Below are 22,117 nucleotides of genomic sequence, written 5' to 3'. Positions count from 1 at the left end.
TTAGGCTAGCAACAATGCCGTAAGATGCTTTAGGCTAGCAACAATGCCGTACGATGCTTTAGGCTAGCAACAATGCCGTACGATGCTTTAGGCTAGCAACAATGCCGTACGATGCTTTAGGCTAGCAACAATGCCGTACGATGCTTTAGGCTAGCAACAATGCCGTACGATGCTTTAGGCTAGCAACAATGCCGTAAGATGCTTTAGGCTAGCAACAATGCCGTAAGATGCTTTAGGCTAGCAACAATGCCGTAAGATGCTTTAGGCTAGCAACAATGCCGTAAGATGCTTTAGGCTAGCAACAATGCCGTAAGATGCTTTAGGCTAGCAACAATGCCGTAAGATGCTTTAGGCTAGCAACAATGCCGTAAGATGCTTTAGGCTAGCAACAATGCCGTAAGATGCTTTAGGCTAGCAACAATGCCGTAAGATGCTTTAGGCTAGTGTAACAGTATAGCTTCCGTCCCTCTCCTCGCCCCTACCTGGGCTCTAACCAGGGACCCTCTGCACACAGACAACAGTCACCCTCGAAGCGTCGTTACCCATCGCTCCACAAAAGCCACCCTTGCAGAACAACTACTTCAAAGTCTCAGAGCGAGTGGTGTCACCGATTTTAAAATGCTATTAGTGCGCACCCCGCTAACGAGCTAGCCATTTCACATCCGTTACACTAGCAACAAGCAGCAAAACGCTTTAGGCTAGCAACAAGCGGTAAAACGCTTTAGGCTGGCAACAAGCGGTAAAACGCTTTAGGCCGGCAGCAAGCGGTAAAACGCTTTAGGCCGGCAGCAAGCGGTAAAACGCTTTAGGCCGGCAGCAAGCGGTAAAACGCTTTAGGCCAGCAGCAAGCGGTAAAACGCTTTAGGCCAGCAGCAAGCGGTAAAACGCTTTAGGCTAGCAGCAAGCGGTAAAACGCTTTAGGCTAGCAGCAAGCGGTAAAACGCTTTAGGCTAGCAGCAAGCGGTAAAACGCTTTAGGCTAGCAGCAAGCGGTAAAACGCTTTAGGCTGGCAGCAAGCGGTAAAACGCTTTAGGCTGGCAGCAAGCGGTAAAACGCTTTAGGCCGGCAGCAAGCGGTAAAACGCTTTAGGCCGGCAGCAAGCGGTAAAACGCTTTAGGCCGGCAGCAAGCGGTAAAACGCTTTAGGCCGGCAGCAAGCGGTAAAACGCTTTAGGCCGGCAGCAAGCGGTAAAACGCTTTAGGCCGGCAGCAAGCGGTAAAACGCTTTAGGCCGGCAGCAAGCGGTAAAACGCTTTAGGCCGGCAGCAAGCGGTAAAACGCTTTAGGCCGGCAGCAAGCGGTAAAACGCTTTAGGCCGGCAGCAAGCGGTAAACGCTTTAGGCCGGCAGCAAGCGGTAAAAAGCGGTAAAACGCTTTAGGCCGGCAGCAAGCGGTAAAACGCTTTAGGCCGGCAGCAAGCGGTAAAACGCTTTAGGCCGGCAGCAAGCGGTAAACGCTTTAGGCCGGCAGCAAGCGGTAAAACGCTTTAGGCCGGCAGCAAGCGGTAAACGCTTTAGGCCGGCAGCAAGCGGTAAACGCTTTAGGCCGGCAGCAAGCGGTAAACGCTTTAGGCCGGCAGCAAGCGGTAAACGCTTTAGGCCGGCAGCAAGCGGTAAAACGCTTTAGGCCGGCAGCAAGCGGTAAAACGCTTTAGGCCGGCAGCAAGCGGTAAAACGCTTTAGGCCGGCAGCAAGCGGTAAACGCTTTAGGCCGGCAGCAAGCGGTAAAACGCTTTAGGCCGGCAGCAAGCGGTAAACGCTTTAGGCCGGCAGCAAGCGGTAAAACGCTTTAGGCCGGCAGCAAGCGGTAAACGCTTTAGGCCGGCAGCAAGCGGTAAAATTCTTTAGGCCGGCAGCAAGCGGTAAACGCTTTAAGCAAGCGGTAAAACGCTTTAGGCCGGCAGCAAGCGGTAAAACGCTTTAGGCCGGCAGCAAGCGGTAAACGCTTTAGGCCGGCAGCAAGCGGTAAACGCTTTAGGCCGGCAGCAAGCGGTAAAACGCTTTAGGCCGGCAGCAAGCGGTAAAACGCTTTAGGCCGGCAGCAAGCGGTAAAACGCTTTAGGCCGGCAGCAAGCGGTAAAACGCTTTAGGCCGGCAGCAAGCGGTAAAACGCTTTAGGCCGGCAGCAAGCGGTAAAACGCTTTAGGCCGGCAGCAAGCGGTAAAATGGCAGAGGATGACGTGGCCCTGATGTACATGGGCATATATTGGTTTGTTGCTATGACATTCAGAAGCTGACCTACGACCTTCTAAAGTGGAGGAGTCTGAGAAATGTGATTTTGGTTGGGAAGGTCATCTGATACAATGTGACTATCAATTGATCTAATCACATCCTTTAAAAGAGTATGATCTAATCACATCCTTTAAAAGAGTATGATCTAATCACATCCTTTAAAAGAGTATGAATAATTACATTGAGGGTTAATATAAATAATTATAATAAAACATAATTGTTCTAATAAAAACATTGTTGTTGTTTTGAAGCTCATTTCAAGTCATTCTACATAGTTTGGGGATATCAGGTCTTGACTTTATTTTCTAAATCTATTATTGTCATTAAATAGCCTCCCTAAGTTTTGTTAAACTATGTAGAATGACTTGAAATGAGCTTCAAAACAACATGTTCAGATTAAACCAACATCATCAAGCTGGTGTTTATTGAAGAGCCTATATTCAATTCAAGTGACATTAAGAAAGAGGCACTTGGGGAATAAAGGTTGAGAACCCCTGCTCTACTGCCTCCCTCATACAGGTGGGGCAGGGGGTTCTGTCTGCGTACCCCTGCTCTACTGCCTCCCTCATACAGGTAGGGCGGGGGGTTTCGTCTGCGTGATTTAACATCTGCTTCCTGTAAGTCGTACAGCTGTAACAGGAAGTCTGCTGACTGTTCTGTTCTCTCCATCTTCCTCTCTGATCACAACACATTCATGTATATCACAACACTGTTCTGTCTCCCCCCTCCCCCTCTGATCACGACTGTTCTTTCTTCCCCCCTCTGATCACGACATCACAAACACATAACTGTGTGTGTGCCCTGCGGCCTGCTTCCATCCGTGCCTGTGGTTTCAGAACCTGGAGTCTAAACTAGCGTCCTGTAGGGAGTTTGTCTATGAACAGTCTCCTGGTCGCAGTACCCTCTCTGGGGGACAGGGGGCGCCACCCATCCAGAGAGGCACTTCTTCTGACACACCGTCCACCACCAACGGACTCTACGAGAAAGGGTGAGGGGGGTCAACTATAGCTGGCTCTACGACTAGCTCAATGACTGCATCTCATATGGCACCCTAATCCCTATAGGCCCTGGTTAATAGTAGTGCACTAGGGGTGAGGGTCCCATATGGCACCCTAATCCCTATAGGCCCTGGTTAATAGTAGTGCACTAGGGATTAGGGTCCCATATGGCACCCTAATCCCTATAGGCTCTGGTTAATAGTAGTGCACTAGGGAATAGGGTGCCATTTGTTACTCAACCAATGACTTGACCATTTCATAGGCTATCTACAATTGAATCAAGTAATGTAAACAGACATTTCCTCTGTCAGGGATCTACATGCTGATCTGTGTAGTTTGTAACAGACATTTACTCTGTCAAGGATCTACATGCTGCTCTGTTTAGTTTGTAACAGACATTTACTCTGTCAGGGATCTACATGCTGCTCTTGGTAGTTTGTAACAGACATTTACTCTGTCAGGGATCTACATGCTGCTCTGTTTAGTTTGTAACAGACATTTACTCTGTCAGGGATCTACATGCTGCTCTGTTTAGTTTGTAACAGACATTTACTACTTTACATGATATTAATGAAGAAATCTAAAGCTGATTCAGTAGTCTACATGATATTAATGGACAAATATAAAGCTGATTCAGTAGTCTACATGATATTAATGAAGAAATATAAAGCTGATTCAGTAGTCTACATGATATTAATGAAGAAATATAAAGCTGATTCAGTAGTCTACATGATATTAATGGACAAATCTAAAGCTGATTCAGTAGTCTAATGAACAAATATAAAGCTGATTCAGTAGTCTACATGATATTAATGGACAAATATAAAGCTGATTCAGTAGTCTACATGATATTAATGAACAAATATAAAGCTGATTCAGTAGTCTACGTGATATTAATGAACAAATATAAAGCTGATTCAGTAGTCTACATGATATTAATGGACAAATCTAAAGCTGATTCAGTAGTCTAATGAACAAATATAAAGCTGATTCAGTAGTCTACATGATATTAATGGACAAATATAAAGCTGATTCAGTAGTCTACATGATATTAATGAAGAAATATAAAGCTGATTCAGTAGTCTACATGATATTAATGAACAAATCTAAAGTTGATTCAGTAGTCTACATGATATTAATGAACAAATATAAAGCTGATTCAGTAGTCTACGTGATATTAATGGACAAATATAAAGCTGATTCAGTAGTCTACATGATATTAATGAAGAAATATAAAGCTGATTCAGTAGTCTACATGATATTAATGAACAAATCTAAAGTTGATTCAGTAGTCTACATGATATTAATGAACAAATATAAAGCTGATTCAGTAGTCTACGTGATATTAATGGACAAATATAAAGCTGATTCAGTAGTCTACATGATATTAATGGACAAATATAAAGCTGATTCAGTAGTCTACATGATATTAATGAAGAAATATAAAGCTGATTCAGTAGTCTACATGATATTAATGGACAAATATAAAGCTGATTCAGTAGTCTACGTGATATTAATGAAGAAATATAAAGCTGATTCAGTAGTCTACATGATATTAATGAACAAATATAAAGCTGATTCAGTAGTCTACGTGATATTAATGAACAAATATAAAGCTGATTCAGTAGTCTACATGATATTAATGAACAAATATAAAGCTGATTCAGTAGTCTACAACCTAATGAAGAAATATAAAGCTGATTCAGTAGTCTACAACCTAATGAAGAAATATAAAGCTGATTCAGTAGTCTACAACCTAATGAAGAAATATAAAGCTGATTCAGTAGTCTACAACCTAATGAAGAAATATAAAGCTGATTCAGTAGTCTACATGATATTAATGAACAAATATAAAGCTGATTCAGTAGTCTACAACCTAATGAAGAAATATAAAGCTGATTCAGTAGTCTACGTGATATTAATGAAGAAATCTAAAGCTGATTCAGTAGTCTACATGATATTAATGAAGAAATATAAAGCTGATTCAGTAGTCTACATGATATTAATGGACAAATATAAAGCTGATTCAGTAGTCTACGTGATATTAATGAACAAATCTAAAGCTGATTCAGTAGTCTACATGATATTAATGAACAAATATAAAGCTGATTCAGTAGTCTACAACCTAATGAAGAAATATAAAGCTGATTCAGTAGTCTACGTGATATTAATGAAGAAATATAAAGCTGATTCAGTAGTCTACATGATATTAATGAACAAATATAAAGCTGATTCAGTAGTCTACGTGATATTAATGAACAAATATAAAGCTGATTCAGTAGTCTAATGAACAAATCTAAAGCTGATTCAGTAGTCTACGTGATATTAATGAAGAAATATAAAGCTGATTCAGTAGTCTACATGATATTAATGGACAAATCTAAAGCTGATTCAGTAGTCTACATGATATTAATGAACAAATATAAAGCTGATTCAGTAGTCTACAACCTAATGAAGAAATATAAAGCTGATTCAGTAGTCTACGTGATATTAATGAAGAAATCTAAAGCTGATTCAGTAGTCTACATGATATTAATGAAGAAATATAAAGCTGATTCAGTAGTCTACATGATATTAATGGACAAATCTAAAGCTGATTCAGTAGTCTACATGATATTAATGAACAAATATAAAGCTGATTCAGTAGTCTACATGATATTAATGAACAAATCTAAAGCTGATTCAGTAGTCTACGTGATATTAATGAACAAATCTAAAGCTGATTCAGTAGTCTACATGATATTAATGAACAAATATAAAGCTGATTCAGTAGTCTACGTGATATTAATGAACAAATATAAAGCTGATTCAGTAGTCTACATGATATTAATGAAGAAATATAAAGCTGATTCAGTAGTCTACATGATATTAATGGACAAATCTAAAGCTGATTCAGTAGTCTAATGAAAAAATATAAAGCTGATTCAGTAGTCTACATGATATTAATGAACAAATATAAAGCTGATTCAGTAGTCTACATGATATTAATGAACAAATCTAAAGCTGATTCAGTAGTCTACGTGATATTAATGAACAAATCTAAAGCTGATTCAGTAGTCTACATGATATTAATGAACAAATCTAAAGCTGATTCAGTAGTCTACATGATATTAATGGACAAATATAAAGCTGATTCAGTAGTCTACGTGATATTAATGAACGATGATGATCCTGATCCTACAAGGCCTATTGGGGAAGGACAGTCTGAAAATAGCCTGAGTTGGAGTCTGAAACGTTCTGTTAGTCGTAGTGTGCTGTTAAAGTAATCTGTTTCTGTTGTGTGTTACAGAATGGTGAAGATGTTAGACTTCGGACCAGGACCCAAAATTATTCTGTGAACCCCTCCGCCCTAGCCCCACACCTCATCAACCCCTCCCGCCCCTAGCCCCACACCTCATCAACCCCCTGCCCTAGCCCCACACCTCATCAACCCCTCCGCCCCTAGCCCCACACCTCATCAACCCCCTGCCCTAGCCCCCCACCTCATCAACCCCCCTACCCCCCTGCCCTAGCCCCACACCTCATCAACCCCTCCGCCCTAGCCCCCCTGCCCTAGCCCCACACCTCATCAACCCCTCCGCCCTAGCCCCCCTGCCCTAGCCCCACACCTCATCAACCCCCTGCCCTAGCCCCACACCTCATCAACCCCTCCGCCCTAGCCCCACACCTCATCAACCCCTCCGCCCCTAGCCCCACACCTCATCAACCCCCTGCCCTAGCCCCACACCTCATCAACCCCCTGCCCTAGCCCCCACACTCATCAACCCCCCTGCCCTAGCCCCACACCTCATCAACCCCCTGCCCTAGCCCCACACCTCATCAACCCCCCCTGCCCTAGCCCCACACCTCATCAACCCCTCCATATCTATCAGGGTCGTGTTCACTAGACACCGAATGGTGCTAAACTGGCTGAAACGGGGAAGGACTAACTGAACTTGTCCAATAAACTGTTCTTTTTTTTTTTTGTGCAAAACCTGTTCTGTTGCAAAACGTTTTGCTGCAGTTAGCTACAGCATGCACTAATGAATGTGTCCCTAGGTCACCAGGCTTGTATCCCAGCTTTCAGCTTTCAATGGGGTTTCAATGTGCTAGTGTACAGCTCTCACTCTGGAATGGAATGGACCAGATCACTGGACATAACAGAAGTGAGTCTAGAGTTCTAGAACTGTTCTAGAATGTCAATGGAACGTCATGGAACGTCAGTGTTGATATCAACTGTTCTAGAGCGCCGTTGAGGAGCTTTGATGACGTCACGGATCAACGGTACTCCTTCCTCTGTGCTTTACCCAGGATGCTTTGCCTTGGGGGGGTCTCTTATCGAGGACTGAGTGAGGCTTCTAGGCGCGGGGCTTATGGCTCTGGCACTTCCTGTTGGGACCAACCTGTAGCAGACCCATATGTGGTCAAAAGTAGTGCACTATATAGGGAACAGGGTGCGACCAGTGTCTATAGGTCTCTGGTTAAAAGTAGTGTACTATGTAGGGAATAGGGTGCCATTTGAGACGTAATCAGTGTCTCGCTACAGGTGTTTTGTTGTTACATTTGACATGTTCTGTTTTTGTTCCTTTTGTTGTTTTATGGAGGAAGAAGTCTTACTGGAACGAATGTTTATCCACACAATAATGATTAATATTTAAAAATTATATATAATTTTACTTCACTTGAATACAGCCCTTTCTTTTGTCTACCAATGTTTGAATGATAATGCTGTGACTGAACAGTGACACCTACTGGTTAAGGACAGGAAGTGGAAGGAGTGTTAAGAGGGTCAGGAGTAGGGTTGCTAAATTCAGGTAACTTTCCCCAAAATACCCTGGTTTCCAGAAATCCTGGTTGGATGATTCCCAGAATCAGGGTGTAGTAAGCAGGAATCTGGAATCCTTCAGCCAGGATTTCTGGGGGAAAAAACAGGACATCTTGGGACTAGTCAGGAGGCAGAAGGAAAGTTGGCGTAGAAGGTTTGGTGAGGAATAGATATACTTTGCACTTTTTTACTGCAGGTTCAGGATCAGATGTTGTCCCTCTAATGGTTAAGGGTGGGGATTGGGGTTAAGGTAATCTGATCCTAGATCTGTGGGTGATTGGTTAGGTTGAGGAATGTGTTTGGTATAGAGAGGGCTTCTGTGACAGCATGGTCAGCTTCTGTGACAGCATGGTCAGCGCCATTGAGGGATTTCTCCATTTTAAAGTAGTCCATTTCTTCTTCAACGGTAAAGACAAGGTTGGTGATTTTACTGCCCCCTGGAGGGTGTTGTCTGAACAGGTATAAAGACAAGGTTGGTGATTTACTGCCCCTGGAGGGTGTTGTCTGAACAGGTATAAAGACAAGGTTGGTGATTTACTGCCCCCTGGAGGGTGTTGTCTGAACAGGTATAAAGACAAGGTTGGTGATTTACTGCCCCCTGGAGGGTGTTGTCTGAACAGGTATAAAGACAAGGTTGCTGATTTACTGCCCCCCTGGAGGGTGTTGTCTGAACAGGTATAAAGACAAGGTTGGTGATTTACTGGCACCTGCAGTTATGTAATGTTAGTCTAGTATAATTCATTGGCTGATCAGTCCTACTGACCTGGATGGAATTCTGTAATCCTTTCCTGACCGATAGCAAGCACCAGCCACTTCTTGACTACTTCAAAATGGTGTAGTCCTCAATGGCTCGCTCTGCCCATGCTTAAACCGGCTTCGTGGCACAAGAGCCGTCTATCCTAGTCTATGGTGTTGAGGATGCTACCAATGGTGGCACGTCAGCCTGGTAAAACCTGACTGAACGCTAGCCTGCGCTCACCTTTAGATCTTCAACATGGCTAGGCTGATAGAGATCTTCATGGCTAGGCTGATAGAGATCTTCATGGCTAGGCTGATAGAGCACCTTCAACATGGCTAGGCTGATAGAGATCTTCAACATGGCTAGGCTGATAGAGCACCTTCAACATGGCTAGGCTGATAGAGATCTTCATGGCTAGGCTGATAGAGATCTTCATGGCTAGGCTGATAGAGCACCTTCAACATGGCTGATATAACAGAGTTAGATGACCAAAGTTAATGATGCCTTCTTGGACTATAATGTGTTTAAACTACAGCAATACAGTAGGATGTTCTTACTAGTAGAAGTCTTGAATGATGAATGAACTATCCATGAGTAATCCACGTGGAGATTGAAGCTGTGTTTTATAGTTGTAAGTGGAAATGTTGATATTTGGGTATGACAGACAGCCACGTATGTTGCTCAGAGGGTAGTGGTTATGAACTCAGACAGCTGAGTATGTTGCTCAGAGGGTAGTGGTTATGAACTCAGACAGCTGAGTATGTTGCTCAGAGGGTAGTGGTTATGAACTCAGACAGCTGAGTATGTTGCTCAGAGGGTAGTGGTTATGAACTCAGACAGCTGAGTATGTTGCTCAGAGGGTAGTGGTTATGAACTCAGACAGCTGAGTATGTTGCTCAGAGGGTAGTGGTTATGAACTCAGACAGCTGAGTATGTTGCTCAGAGGGTAGTGGTTATGAACTCAGACAGCTGAGTATGTTGCTCAGAGGGTAGTGGTTATGAACTCAGACAGCTGAGTATGTTGCTCAGAGGGTAGTGGTTATGAACTCAGACAGCTGAGTATGTTGCTCAGAGGGTAGTGGTTATGAACTCAGACAGCTGAGTATGTTGCTCAGAGGGTAGTGGTTATGAACTCAGACAGCTGAGTATGTTGCTCAGAGGGTAGTGGTTATGAACTCGGACAGCTGAGTATGTTGCTCAGAGGGTAGTGGTTATGAACTCAGACAGCTGAGTATGTTGCTCAGAGGGTAGTGGATATGAACTCAGACAGCTGAGTATGTTGCTCAGAGGGTAGTGGTTATGAACTCAGACAGCTGAGTATGTTGCTCAGAGGGTAGTGGTTATGAACTCAGACAGCTGAGTATGTTGCTCAGAGGGTAGTGGTTATGAACTCAGACAGCTGAGTATGTTGCTCAGAGGGTAGTGGTTATGAACTCAGACAGCTGAGTATGTTGCTCAGAGGGTAGTGGTTATGAACTCAGACAGCTGAGTATGTTGCTCAGAGGGTAGTGGTTATGAACTCGGACAGCTGAGTATGTTGCTCAGAGGGTAGTGGTTATGAACTCAGACAGCTGAGTATGTTGCTCAGAGGGTAGTGGTTATGAACTCAGACAGCTGAGTATGTTGCCTAGAGGGTAGTGGTTATGAACTCAGACAGCTGAGTATGTTGCTCAGAGGGTAGTGGTTATGAACTCGGACAGCTGAGTATGTTGCTCAGAGGGGAGTCCAGATTTACGTTTGTTTATGTGACGGCCTTACCTGTGAATGACTGACTAGGGCTGCAAAATTCGGCCAAATTTCCCACATATTCCATAAATCAGTGTTAGAAGATTCACGGAACCAAGCGGGAATAAGCAAGAAATCCAACATTCCAACCAGGAATTCTAGAAATCCATTTATTTAAAAAACATTTTTAAGTTACCAGAGTTTTTCAAACCTGTGAATGTGGTTTATAATCTCAGGGGTTTTAACCCCTACAAGATGAGTGTTTAACATATTGTATATGGTGGCACAAGTGTAACAGAGGTTATTTGGCTCGGATAAACCAGTGGTTCACTACCAAGTAATGTACTCCATGCTGTGCCCTCTATCCCCTCATGAGTCTTTGACCAGTAAGCCTGTGGTCTCATGAGTCTTTGACCAGTAAGTCTGTGGTCTCATGAGTCTTTGACCAGTAAGTCTGTGGTCTCATGACTCTTTGACCAGTAAGCCTGTGGTCTCATGAGTCCCAGTAAGCCTGTGGTCTCATGACTCTTTGACCAGTAAGCCTGTGGTCTCATGACTCTTTGACCAGTAAGCCTGTGGTCTCATGACTCTTTGACCAGTAAGCCTGTGGTCTCATGAGTCTTTGACCAGTAAGCCTGTGGTCTCATGAGTCTTGACCAGTAAGCCTGTGGTCTCATGAGTCTTTGACCAGTAAGCCTGTGGTCTCATGAGTCTTTGACCAGTAAGCCTGTGGTCTCATGAGTCTTTGACCAGTAAGCCTGTGGTCTCATGAGTCTTTGAAGTCCCTGTGGTCTCATGAGTCTTTGACCAGTAAGCCTGTGGTCTCAAGGAGTCTTTGACCAGTAAGCCTGTGGTCTCTGTGAATAACATTGCCTGAGATCTGAAGACTCGCGTTAGCACCCTAGGGTAATGCCTTGTCTTTAACTCAGCGGGCTAACACAGTCTCTGAAGGCGCTCAATGGCCTGGGTATGTGGGTTTGAATACCTGGTTTATCATTCTCACCCTTATGTTTTGGGTGTTTGTTGGTTCGTTCTGTGATGACAGGCTTGTGTCTTAAATATCAACACATTCCCTATATAGGGCCCTACTTTTTTCCCCCAGTTAGAAGTAAAGGGCATACTACTCAGTCATAGGAGCCAGTCAAACGTAGGATGCTATATAGGGAATAGGGTGCCATTTATGGACGCACTCAAATACTGTCACACCTATATTGATGATATTGTCGCTTATATCCTGTTGGGTGAAGCTTTGTGCCTTTACTCTGAGACCACAGTGTGGTCTGACCTTATTAAAGATGTCTCTGTAGCTGGGACCTCAGTGTGGTCTGACCTTATTAAAGATGTCTCTGTAGCTGGGACCTTTAGTGTGGTCTGACCTTATTAAAGATGTCTCTGTAGCTGGGACCTCAGTGTGGTCTGACCTTATTAAAGATGTCTGTGTAGCTGGGACCTCAGTGTGGTCTGACCTTATTAAAGATGTCTCTGTAGCTGGGACCTCAGTGTGGTCTGACCTTATTAAAGATGTCTCTGTGTAGCTGGGACCTCAGTGTGGTCTGACCTTATTAAAGATGTCTCTGTGTAGCTGGGACCTCAGTGTGGTCTAACCTTATTAAAGATGTCTCTGTTTAGCTGGGACCTCAGTGTAGTCTGACCTTATTAAATATGTCTCTGTGTAGCTGGGACCTCAGTGTGGTCTAACCTTATTAAAGATGTCTCTGTGTAGCTGGGACCTCAGTGTGGTCTGACCTTATTAAAGATGTCTCTGTGTAGCTGGGACCTCAGTGTGGTCTGACCTTATTAAAGATGTCTCTGTGTAGCTGGGACCTCAGTGTGGTCTGACCTTATTAAAGATGTCTCTGTAGCTGGGACCTCAGTGTGGTCTGACCTTATTAAAGATGTCTCTGTGTAGCTGGGACCTCAGTGTGGTCTGACCTTATTAAAGATGTCTCTGTGTAGCTGGGACCTCAGTGTGGTCTAACCTTATTAAAGATGTCTCTGTGTAGCTGGGACCTCAGTGTGGTCTGACCTTATTAAAGATGTCTCTGTGTAGCTGGGACCTCAGTGTGGTCTGACCTTATTAAAGATGTCTCTGTGTAGCTGGGACCTCAGTGTGGTCTGACCTTATTAAAGATGTCTCTGTGTAGCTGGGACCTCAGTGTGGTCTGACCTTATTAAAGATGTCTCTGTGTAGCTGGGACCTCAGTGTGGTCTAACCTTATTAAAGATGTCTCTGTGTAGCTGGGACCTCAGTGTGGTCTGACCTTATTAAAGATGTCTCTGTGTAGCTGGGACCTCAGTGTGGTCTGACCTTATTAAAGATGTCTCTGTGTAGCTGGGACCACAGTGTGGTCTGACCTTATTAAATATGTCTCTTTCTACTGCTCAGGTACCGGTAATACACCTCAGCCCATTCAGTTCTAGCCAATGATATAGCGTCAACGCCAAACAAACTAACATTTAGCCCCAACTACCCTCCTCCCTAGGTCCTAGGCAAATGTAGTAGATCTGAAAGTGTTGGATAGACGGGAGTGGCAACGCAATATGATAAAGAACACTTCCACCTTGTCCTCTGATGAGGCTAGGTGAAGTATTCACCATGTTTATACCTATCCAATCCTTACAGATTTACCAAGTTCCCAGAGCTAGGTGCTCAGTGGAAGAGATGAATGAATATCAGTTGGCTGCCCAGTTCAGCTCAGTACTTTGCCATCCAGGAGTATAAAAAAGTTACTGAAACTGTTTCAATTTAGGAAGTAAACTGAAATACACTTGTTTTTTAAATTGAGAGACAAATTGGAATTGAAATGGAACTGAGCCCAACCATGTTTATTTCCAGGATTGATTGAAATGGAACTGAGCCCAACTATGAAAGATTGACTGAATGAAATGGAACTGAGCCCAACTATTGAAAGAATGACTGAATTTGACTGAATGAAATGAACTGAGCCCAACCATCTGAAATTGAAATGGAACCCCAACCATGTTCTGAGCCCAACCATGAAATGAGGATGACATATGATTACCTTAAAGACATATGAAATGTGTTTTATGTTACAAAATACATGTAAGGGTTGATTCACTTGCTTTGGGTTCTTACTTTTTCCCTATATGGTACTAGTAATAATATAGGATGTAAGAAAATAGAATGTTGAGTGTGTTTATAATGGGAGTGGATGCCTTGTTGTTACTGCTTGTTGCTCAGGGGGTAGAACGTATTAAACAATATCATTTGAAACATTTCTAACTCAGTGTGGATGGGGGTGTGTCTTGTTTCTGTGAATCAGGAAGTCACAGAGATGGGACACCCAATGAGATGTCATGTTGTTGCTTTGTGTAGCCACTCGCAAGCTTCTGTACTAAAATGTACATTTAGTTTTCCCCATGAAATATGTTTCATCCTGGGATGCCTCTTCCTGTATCTAATAAGTCATGTTGGGTTAAATGTGTCTCTGACCCAACTGTCCTCAATAAAACTGACTTGGTGAAAGATGTGTTTTTTTTTTTGTTGCTGTTGAACAAAATCCACAGACAAGAACACACGATTGTGGTGATTTGAAAATAGTTTATAGCATTTAAAATGTATATGTAGGTGTTTTCACAAACAATTCAGCCTAATAACCCTTGACACTGAATGATACTAAAAGCCATGTAAACTATTGTAGCCTGGGCACCAGTCTGTCTGTGTCCTGTAGACTATTGTAGCCTGGGTACCAGTCTGTCTGTGTCCTGTATGATTGTAGCCTGTGCACCAGTCTGTCTGTGTCCTGTAGACTATTGTAGCCTGGGTACCAGTCTGTCTGTGTCCTGTAGGATTGTAGCCTGGGCACCAGTCTGTCTGTGTCCTGTAGGATTGTAGCCTGGGCACCAGTCTGTCTGTGTCCTGTAGACTATTGTAGCCTGGGCACCAGTCTGTCTGTGTCCTGTAGGATTGTAGCCTGGGCACCAGTCTGTCTGTGTCCTGTAGGATTGTAGCCTGGGCACCAGTCTGTCTGTGTCCTTTAGGATTGTAGCCTGGGTACCAGTCTGTCTGTGTCCTGTAGGATTGTAGCCTGGGCACCAGTCTGTCTGTGTCCTGTAGGATTGTAGCCTGGGCACCAGTCTGTCTGTGTCCTTTAGGATTGTAGCCTGGGCACCAGTCTGTCTGTGTCCTGTAGGATTGTAGCCTGGGTACCAGTCTGTCTGTGTCCTGTAGGATTGTAGCCTGGGCACCAGTCTGTCTGTGTCCTGTAGGATTGTAGCCTGGGCACCAGTCTGTCTGTGTCCTGTAGACTATTGTAGCCTGGGCACCAGTCTGTCTGTGTCCTGTAGGATTGTAGCCTGGGCACCAGTCTGTCTGTGTCCTGTAGGATTGTAGCCTGGGCACCAGTCTGTCTGTGTCCTGTAGGATTGTAGCCTGGGTACCAGTCTGTCTGTGTCCTGTAGGATTGTAGCCTGGGCACCAGTCTGTCTGTGTCCTGTAGGATTGTAGCCTGGGCACCAGTCTGTCTGTGTCCTTTAGGATTGTAGCCTGGGTACCAGTCTGTCTGTGTCCTGTAGGATTGTAGCCTGGGCACCAGTCTGTCTGTGTCCTGTAGGATTGTAGCCTGGGCACCAGTCTGTCTGTGTCTGATTGTATCCTGGGACCAGTCTGTCTGTGTCCTTTAGGTTTAGCCTGGGCACCAGTCTGTCTGTGTCCTTTAGATTGTAGCCTGGGCACCAGTCTGTCTGTCATGAGTTGACATGATGGCACAAACAGATCTGGGATGAGGCTATATGATTGTGGAATATAATTTGATGTGAACCTAAAATTAACGTAGATATAACAGTAGTAGTAGGGCTGTAGTGTGTGTGTGTGTATGTCAGTATAACTCATTATGAATGAAAAACAAAGACCCAGCACACAGCCTGATATCTGATTAAATATCTTTAGACAGTATTGTCCCTGGGTTTACTCTATATCAACTCAATTCACATTAAATACCCAGATTAAAGAATTAGTTTAACTGCTTGAAAATATAATTCAATAAATAAAAGTAGACAGAAAAAAACGATATTTAAGCTATAACTTCAGATATATATTATGACTTCTGCAATAAGCTATAACTTCAGATATATATTATGACATCTGCAATAGCTATAACTTCAATTTAAAACATCTCACACTGTACTTTGACATTTTGGTGACACAATCAAAGCTATTGTCACAGACAGGTGAGGCATAAAAGGGGTGGGGTATAAGAACTTTGAGTCGGGATGGAAGGGGAGGGGGGAGGAGGGAAAAAGGAGGAAGGGAAGGGGAGGGAAGAGGGAGGAGCAAGGAGGAAGGAAGGGGAGGGAAGAAGGGAGGAGCAAAGGAGGAAGGGGAGGGAAGAAGGGAGGAGCAAAGGAGGAAGGGAAGGGGAGGGAAGAAGGGAGGAGCAAAGGAGGAAGGGGAGGGGAGGAAGAAGGGAGGAGCAAAGGAAGGGGAGGGGAGGAGGGAGGAAGGGAAGGGGAGGGAAGAAGGAAGGAGCAAAGGAGGAAGGGGAGGGAAGAAGGGAGGAGCAAAGGAAGGAAGGGGAGGAGCAAGGAGGAAGGGGGAGGGAAAAGGAAGGAGCAAAGGAGGAAGGGGAGGGAAGAAGGGAGGAACAAAGGAGGAAGGGGAGGGAAGAAGGGAGGAGCAAAGGAGGAAGGGGAGGGGGGGGAGGGAAGAAGGGAGGAGCAAAGGAGGAAGGGGAGGGAAGAAGGGAAGGGGAGGGAAAAGGAGGAAGGGAAGGGGAGGGAAGAAGGGAGGAGCAAAGGAGGAAGGGAAGGGAAGGGAGGAGCAAAGGAGGAAGGGAAGGGGAGGGAAGAAGGGAGGAGCAAAGGAAGGGGAGGGGGGAGGAGGAAGGAGGGAGGAAGGGAAGGGGAGGGAAGAAGGAAGGAGCAAAGGAGGAAGGGGAGGGGGGAAGAAGGGAGGAGCAAAGGAGGAAGGGGGGAGGGAAGAAGGGAGGAAGGAGCAAAGGAGGAAGGGGAGGGAAGGGAAGAAGGGAGGAGCAAAGGAGGAAGGGAAGGGAGGGAAGAAGGGAGGAGCAAAGGAAGGGGGAGGGAAGGGGAGGGGAAGAAGGGAGGGGAAGGAAGGAGCAAAGGGAGGAAGGGGGGGAGGGAAGAAGGAGGGGAGAGGGAAAGGGAGGAAGGGGAGGGAAGAAGGGAGGAGCAAGGAGGAAGGGAAGGGGAGGGAAGGAAGGGAGGATAAAAGGAAGAAGGGAAGGGAGGGAAGGAGGGAGGAAGGGAAGGAGGGGAAGAAGGGAGGGAGAAAAGGAAGGGAAGGGGAGGGAAGAAGGAGGAGAAAAGGAAGAAGGGATGGGGAGGGGAAGAAGGGATGGGGAGGGAAGAAGGGGAGGGAAAAGGGAGAAGGGAAGGAAAGGGAAAGATAAAAGGAGGAATGGAAGGAGAGGAATGAGGGAGGGATAAAGACAGGAAATGGAAAGATGTATTGGGGGAAGTCAGGGAAGGACAGGAAGAAGGAAGGACCGTGTTTAAAAGGAGGGGTGAGACTTTGTCCCTCTACTCTTCCGGCAGGGTTCCGCTGATGTCCTCTGGAGGCGGGGTGGACGAGAACAGAGGCTCCTCCTCTTCTGGAACGTTGTTTGTGTTCTCAGAATTCCCACCATTCCCTTCATTATCCCCAGCTCTGCTCCTCCGGCTCCCGGTCCGACTGAGGCTGACATTCCCAATGCTCCCACGCGTCGAGGACTGCTGCTGAAAGATGACTCCCCTCCTCCTCGCCTGGGAAGGACGGGAATGTCGGGGAAATAATGGAATTAGAGGCAGAGGGAAGAGGCAGGATAGAAGGCCGTATTGGAGGAAGAGAAGGAAAAAGTTAGAATTTAAAGAGGGAAGAAGAAGAGATGCCAGAATCAGACAGAGAGGAAATTAGTTAAGTTAGAGGTATAGTTGGTTTCCAGAGCCATGTAAGAAACATATGTGTCTGGATGGTTAGACCTTAAACACTGTTGGAAGAAGAACTGGAAGAAAAGGCTAATATATAGGTTAGAGGTGAAGACAGAGGATGAATGAGAGACCAAGGGTTAGCTAAAGGCTGAGGAGTTTAAGTTGAGGAAGAGATTGAGGAAGAGTTTGAGGAAGAATTTAAGGAAGATTTTGAGGAAGAGTTTGAGGAAGGCTTTGAGGAAGAATTGAGGAAGAGTTTGAGGAAGGCTTTAAGGAAGAATTTGAGGAAAGAGTTTGAGGAAGGCTTTAAGGAAGAGTTTGAGGAAGAATTTGAGGAAGAGTTTGAGGAAGGCTTTAAGGAAGAATTTGAGGAAGAGTTTGAGGAAGATTTTGAGGAAGAGTTTAAGTAAGAATTCGAGGAAGAGTCTGAGGAAGAATTCATCAGGAAGACTTTTGAGGAAGAGTTTGAGGAAGAATTTAAGGAAGATTTTGAGGAAGAGTTTAAGGAAGAACTTGAGGAAGAGTCTGAGGAAGAATATCGAGGAAGAGTTTAAGGAAGATTTTGAGGAAGAGTTTAAGGAAGAATTTGAGGAAGAGTCTGAGGAAGAGTTTGAGGCAGGCTTTAAGGAAGAATATGGAGGAAGAGTTTAAGGAAGACTTTGAGGAAGAGTTTAAGGAAGACTTTGAGGAAGGTTTGAGAAAGTGTCATACAAAAAACTTAGTTGATATTAGCTGCAGAGTTGCTGTAGATTCCCAAGTCATATAATGATGTGAGTATTATAGTTGATTGCCGGTGTAAAGATGACTCAGCGAGGTGCAGACAGAGAAGCGTTTGAGGGCAAGTTAATATCTAAAGGACAGGTTTGAAGAGGTGTCAGAGACAGAAGAGGAAGAGGAAGAGGAAGAACATCAACATCATAAATGGTCTTGTTTTGGCTGGTCTTCAGTCAGGTGCAGAGTTATATTGTCTACTATATACAGGTCAGGTGTAGTGTCATATTGTCTACTATATACAGGCCAGGTGTAGTGTTATATTGTCTACTATATACAGGCCAGGTGTAGTGTTATATTGTCTACTATATACAGGCCAGGTGTAGTGTTATATTGTCTACTATATACAGGCCAGGTGTAGTGTTATATTGTCTACTATATACAGGCCAGGTGTAGTGTTATATTGTCTACTATATACAGGCCAGGTGTAGTGTTATATTGTCTACTATATACAGGCCAGGTGTAGTGTTATATTGTCTACTATATACAGGCCAGGTGTAGTGTTATATTGTCTACTATATACAGGCCAGGTGTAGTGTTGTATTGTCTACTATATACAGGCCAGGTGTAGTGTTATATTGTCTACTATATACAGGCCAGGTGTAGTGTTATATTGTCTACTATATACAGGCCAGGTGTAGTGTTATATTGTCTACTATATACAGGCCAGGTGTAGTGTTATATTGTCTACTATATACAGGCCAGGTGTAGTGTTATATTGTCTACTATATACAGGCCAGGTGTAGTGTTATATTGTCTACTATATACAGGTCAGGTGTAGTGTTGTATTGTCTACTATATACAGGCCAGGTGTAGTGTTATATTGTCTACTATATACAGGTCAGGTGTAGTGTTATATTGTCTACTATATACAGGTCAGGTGTAGTGTTATATTGTCTACTATATACAGGCCAGGTGTAGTGTTATATTGTCTACTATATACAGGTCAGGTGTAGTGTTATATTGTCTACTATATACAGGTCAGGTGTAGTGTTATATTGTCTACTATATACAGGCCAGGTGTAGTGTTATATTGTCTACTATATACAGGCCAGGTGTAGTGTTATATTGTCTACTATATACAGGCCAGGTGTAGTGTTATATTGTCTACTATATACAGGTCAGGTGTAGTGTTATATTGTCTACTATATACAGGTCAGGTGTAGTGTTGTATTGTCTACTATATACAGGCCAGGTGTAGTGTTATATTGTCTACTATATACAGGCCAGGTGTAGTGTTATATTGTCTACTATATACAGGCCAGGTGTAGTGTTATATTGTCTACTATATACAGGCCAGGTGTAGTGTTATATTGTCTACTATATACAGGCCAGGTGTAGTGTTATATTGTCTACTATATACAGGCCAGGTGTAGTGTTATATTGTCTACTATATACAGGCCAGGTGTAGTGTTATATTGTCTACTATATACAGGTCAGGTGTAGTGTTATATTGTCTACTATATACAGGTCAGGTGTAGTGTTGTATTGTCTACTATATACAGGCCAGGTGTAGTGTTATATTGTCTACTATATACAGGTCAGGTGTAGTGTTATATTGTCTACTATATACAGGCCAGGTGTAGTGTTATATTGTCTACTATATACAGGCCAGGTGTAGTGTTATATTGTCTACTATATACAGGCCAGGTGTAGTGTTATATTGTCTACTATATACAGGTCAGGTGTAGTGTTGTATTGTCTACTATATACAGGTCAGGTGTAGTGTTATATTGTCTACTATATACAGGCCAGGTGTAGTGTTATATTGTCTACTATATACAGGCCAGGTGTAGTGTTGTATTGTCTACTATATACAGGTCAGGTGTAGTGTTATATTGTCTACTATATACAGGCCAGGTGTAGTGTTATATTGTCTACTATATACAGGCCAGGTGTAGTGTTATATTGTCTACTATATACAGGTCAGGTGTAGTGTTATATTGTCTACTATATACAGGTCAGGTGTAGTGTTATATTGTCTACTATATACAGGCCAGGTGTAGTGTTATATTGTCTACTATATACAGGCCAGGTGTAGTGTTATATTGTCTACTATATACAGGCCAGGTGTAGTGTTATATTGTCTACTATATACAGGCCAGGTGTAGTGTTATATTGTCTACTATATACAGGTCAGGTGTAGTGTTATATTGTCTACTATATACAGGACAGGTGTAGTGTTGTATTGTCTACTATATACAGGCCAGGTGTAGTGTTATATTGTCTACTATATACAGGCCAGGTGTAGTGTTATATTGTCTACTATATACAGGCCAGGTGTAGTGTTATATTGTCTACTATATACAGGCCAGGTGTAGTGTTATATTGTCTACTATATACAGGCCAGGTGTAGTGTTATATTGTCTACTATATACAGGCCAGGTGTAGTGTTGTATTGTCTACTATATACAGGCCAGGTGTAGTGTTATATTGTCTACTATATACAGGTCAGGTGTAGTGTTGTATTGTCTACTATATACAGGTCAGGTGTAGTGTTATATTGTCTACTATATACAGGCCAGGTGTAGTGTTATATTGTCTACTATATACAGGCCAGGTGTAGTGTTATATTGTCTACTATATACAGGTCAGGTGTAGTGTTGTATTGTCTACTATATACAGGTCAGGTGTAGTGTTATATTGTCTACTATATACAGGCCAGGTGTAGTGTTGTATTGTCTACTATATACAGGTCAGGTGTAGTGTTGTATTGTCTACTATATACAGGTCAGGTGTAGTGTTGTATTGTCTACTATATACAGGCCAGGTGTAGTGTTGTATTGTCTACTATATACAGGTCAGGTGTAGTGTTATATTGTCTACTATATACAGGTCAGGTGTAGTGTTATATTGTCTACTATATACAGGTCAGGTGTAGTGTTATATTGTCTACTATATACAGGCCAGGTGTAGTGTTGTATTGTCTACTATATACAGGTCAGGTGTAGTGTTAACTATTGTCTACTATATACAGGCCAGGTGTAGTGTTAAAGCGTTGTCAACTATATACAGGTCAGGTGTAGTGTTATATTGTCTACTATATACAGGTCAGGTGTAGTGTTATATTGTCTGCTATATACAGGCCAGGTGTAGTGTTGTATTGTCTACTATATACAGGCCAGGTGTAGTGTTGCATTGTCTAATATACAGGCCAGGTGTAGCGTTGTATTGTCTACTATATACAGGCCAGGTGTAGTGTTATATTGTCTACTATATACAGGCCAGGTGTAGTGTTATATTGTCTACTATATACAGGTCAGGTGTAGTGTTGTATTGTCTACTATATACAGGCCAGGTGTAGTGTTGTATTGTCTACTATATACAGGCCAGGTGTAGTGTTATATTGTCTACTATACAGGCCAGGTGTAGTGTTATATTGTCTACTATATACAGGCCAGGTGTAGTGTTATATTGTCTACTATATACAGGCCAGGTGTATGTTATATTGTCTACTATATACAGGTCAGGTGTAGTGTTATATTGTCTACTATATACAGGCCAGGTGTAGTGTTATATTGTCTACTATATACAGGCCAGGTGTAGTGTTGTATTGTCTACTATATACAGGTCAGGTGTCTACTATATACAGGCCAGGTGTAGTGTTGTATTGTCTACTATATACAGGTCAGGTGTAGTGTTATATTGTCTACTATATACAGGCCAGGTGTAGTGTTATATTGTCTACTATATACAGGCCAGGTGTCTACTATATACAGGTGTAGTGTTGTATTGTCTACTATATACAGGTCAGGTGTAGTGTTGTATTGTCTACTATATACAGGCCAGGTGTAGTGTTGTATTGTCTACTATATACAGGCCAGGTGTAGTGTTATATTGTCTACTATATACAGGCCAGGTGTAGTGTTATATTGTCTACTATATACAGGCCAGGTGTAGTGTTATATTGTCTACTATATACAGGCCAGGTGTTGTTGCGTCTACTATGTCTCAGGTCAGGT

At 43.3% G+C, this 22,117-nt stretch overlaps 1 protein-coding gene and 2 long non-coding RNA genes across 22 annotated transcripts in view; 2 read left to right on the top strand and 1 right to left on the bottom strand.

The window, feature by feature from the left end:
- Window positions 1–6,609, top strand: part of LOC127923193 (nuclear distribution protein nudE homolog 1-like) — a 40,099-nt gene extending 33,490 nt beyond the window's left edge. The window contains exons 7-8 of the mRNA XM_052507137.1: window positions 3,067–3,218; window positions 6,518–6,609. Of these exons, the coding sequence (XP_052363097.1) occupies window positions 3,067–3,218; window positions 6,518–6,566 (201 nt within the window). The 3' untranslated portion in view covers window positions 6,567–6,609. The remainder of the gene's footprint in view (window positions 1–3,066; window positions 3,219–6,517) is intronic.
- A 4,710-nt stretch (window positions 6,610–11,319) lies between these two features.
- On the bottom strand, window positions 11,320–13,158 carry LOC127923192 (uncharacterized). Of its 20 annotated transcripts, XR_008113622.1 has the most exons (4): window positions 12,382–13,158; window positions 12,227–12,336; window positions 11,947–12,179; window positions 11,320–11,855 (listed from the first exon to the last, which is right to left on the bottom strand). It is a non-coding gene; the product is annotated as an uncharacterized LOC127923192 (long non-coding RNA). The 20 variants fall into 20 exon arrangements; XR_008113624.1 differs by having other exon boundaries at window positions 11,947–12,038; window positions 12,180–13,158; XR_008113632.1 differs by having other exon boundaries at window positions 11,947–11,991; window positions 12,180–13,158.
- A 6,773-nt stretch (window positions 13,159–19,931) lies between these two features.
- LOC127923195 (uncharacterized) lies at window positions 19,932–21,043 on the top strand. Its single transcript, XR_008113653.1, has 3 exons — window positions 19,932–20,330; window positions 20,471–20,540; window positions 20,926–21,043. It is a non-coding gene; the product is annotated as an uncharacterized LOC127923195 (long non-coding RNA).
- Window positions 21,044–22,117: the final 1,074 nt, after the last annotated feature.

Source organism: Oncorhynchus keta, unplaced genomic scaffold, assembly GCF_023373465.1.
Source record: "Oncorhynchus keta strain PuntledgeMale-10-30-2019 unplaced genomic scaffold, Oket_V2 Un_contig_28732_pilon_pilon, whole genome shotgun sequence".
In the NCBI taxonomy this organism is placed as follows: domain Eukaryota; kingdom Metazoa; phylum Chordata; class Actinopteri; order Salmoniformes; family Salmonidae; genus Oncorhynchus; species Oncorhynchus keta.
The sequence above is the reverse complement of the archived record's forward strand: the minus strand, read 5'-3'. Positions and strand labels throughout refer to the sequence as shown.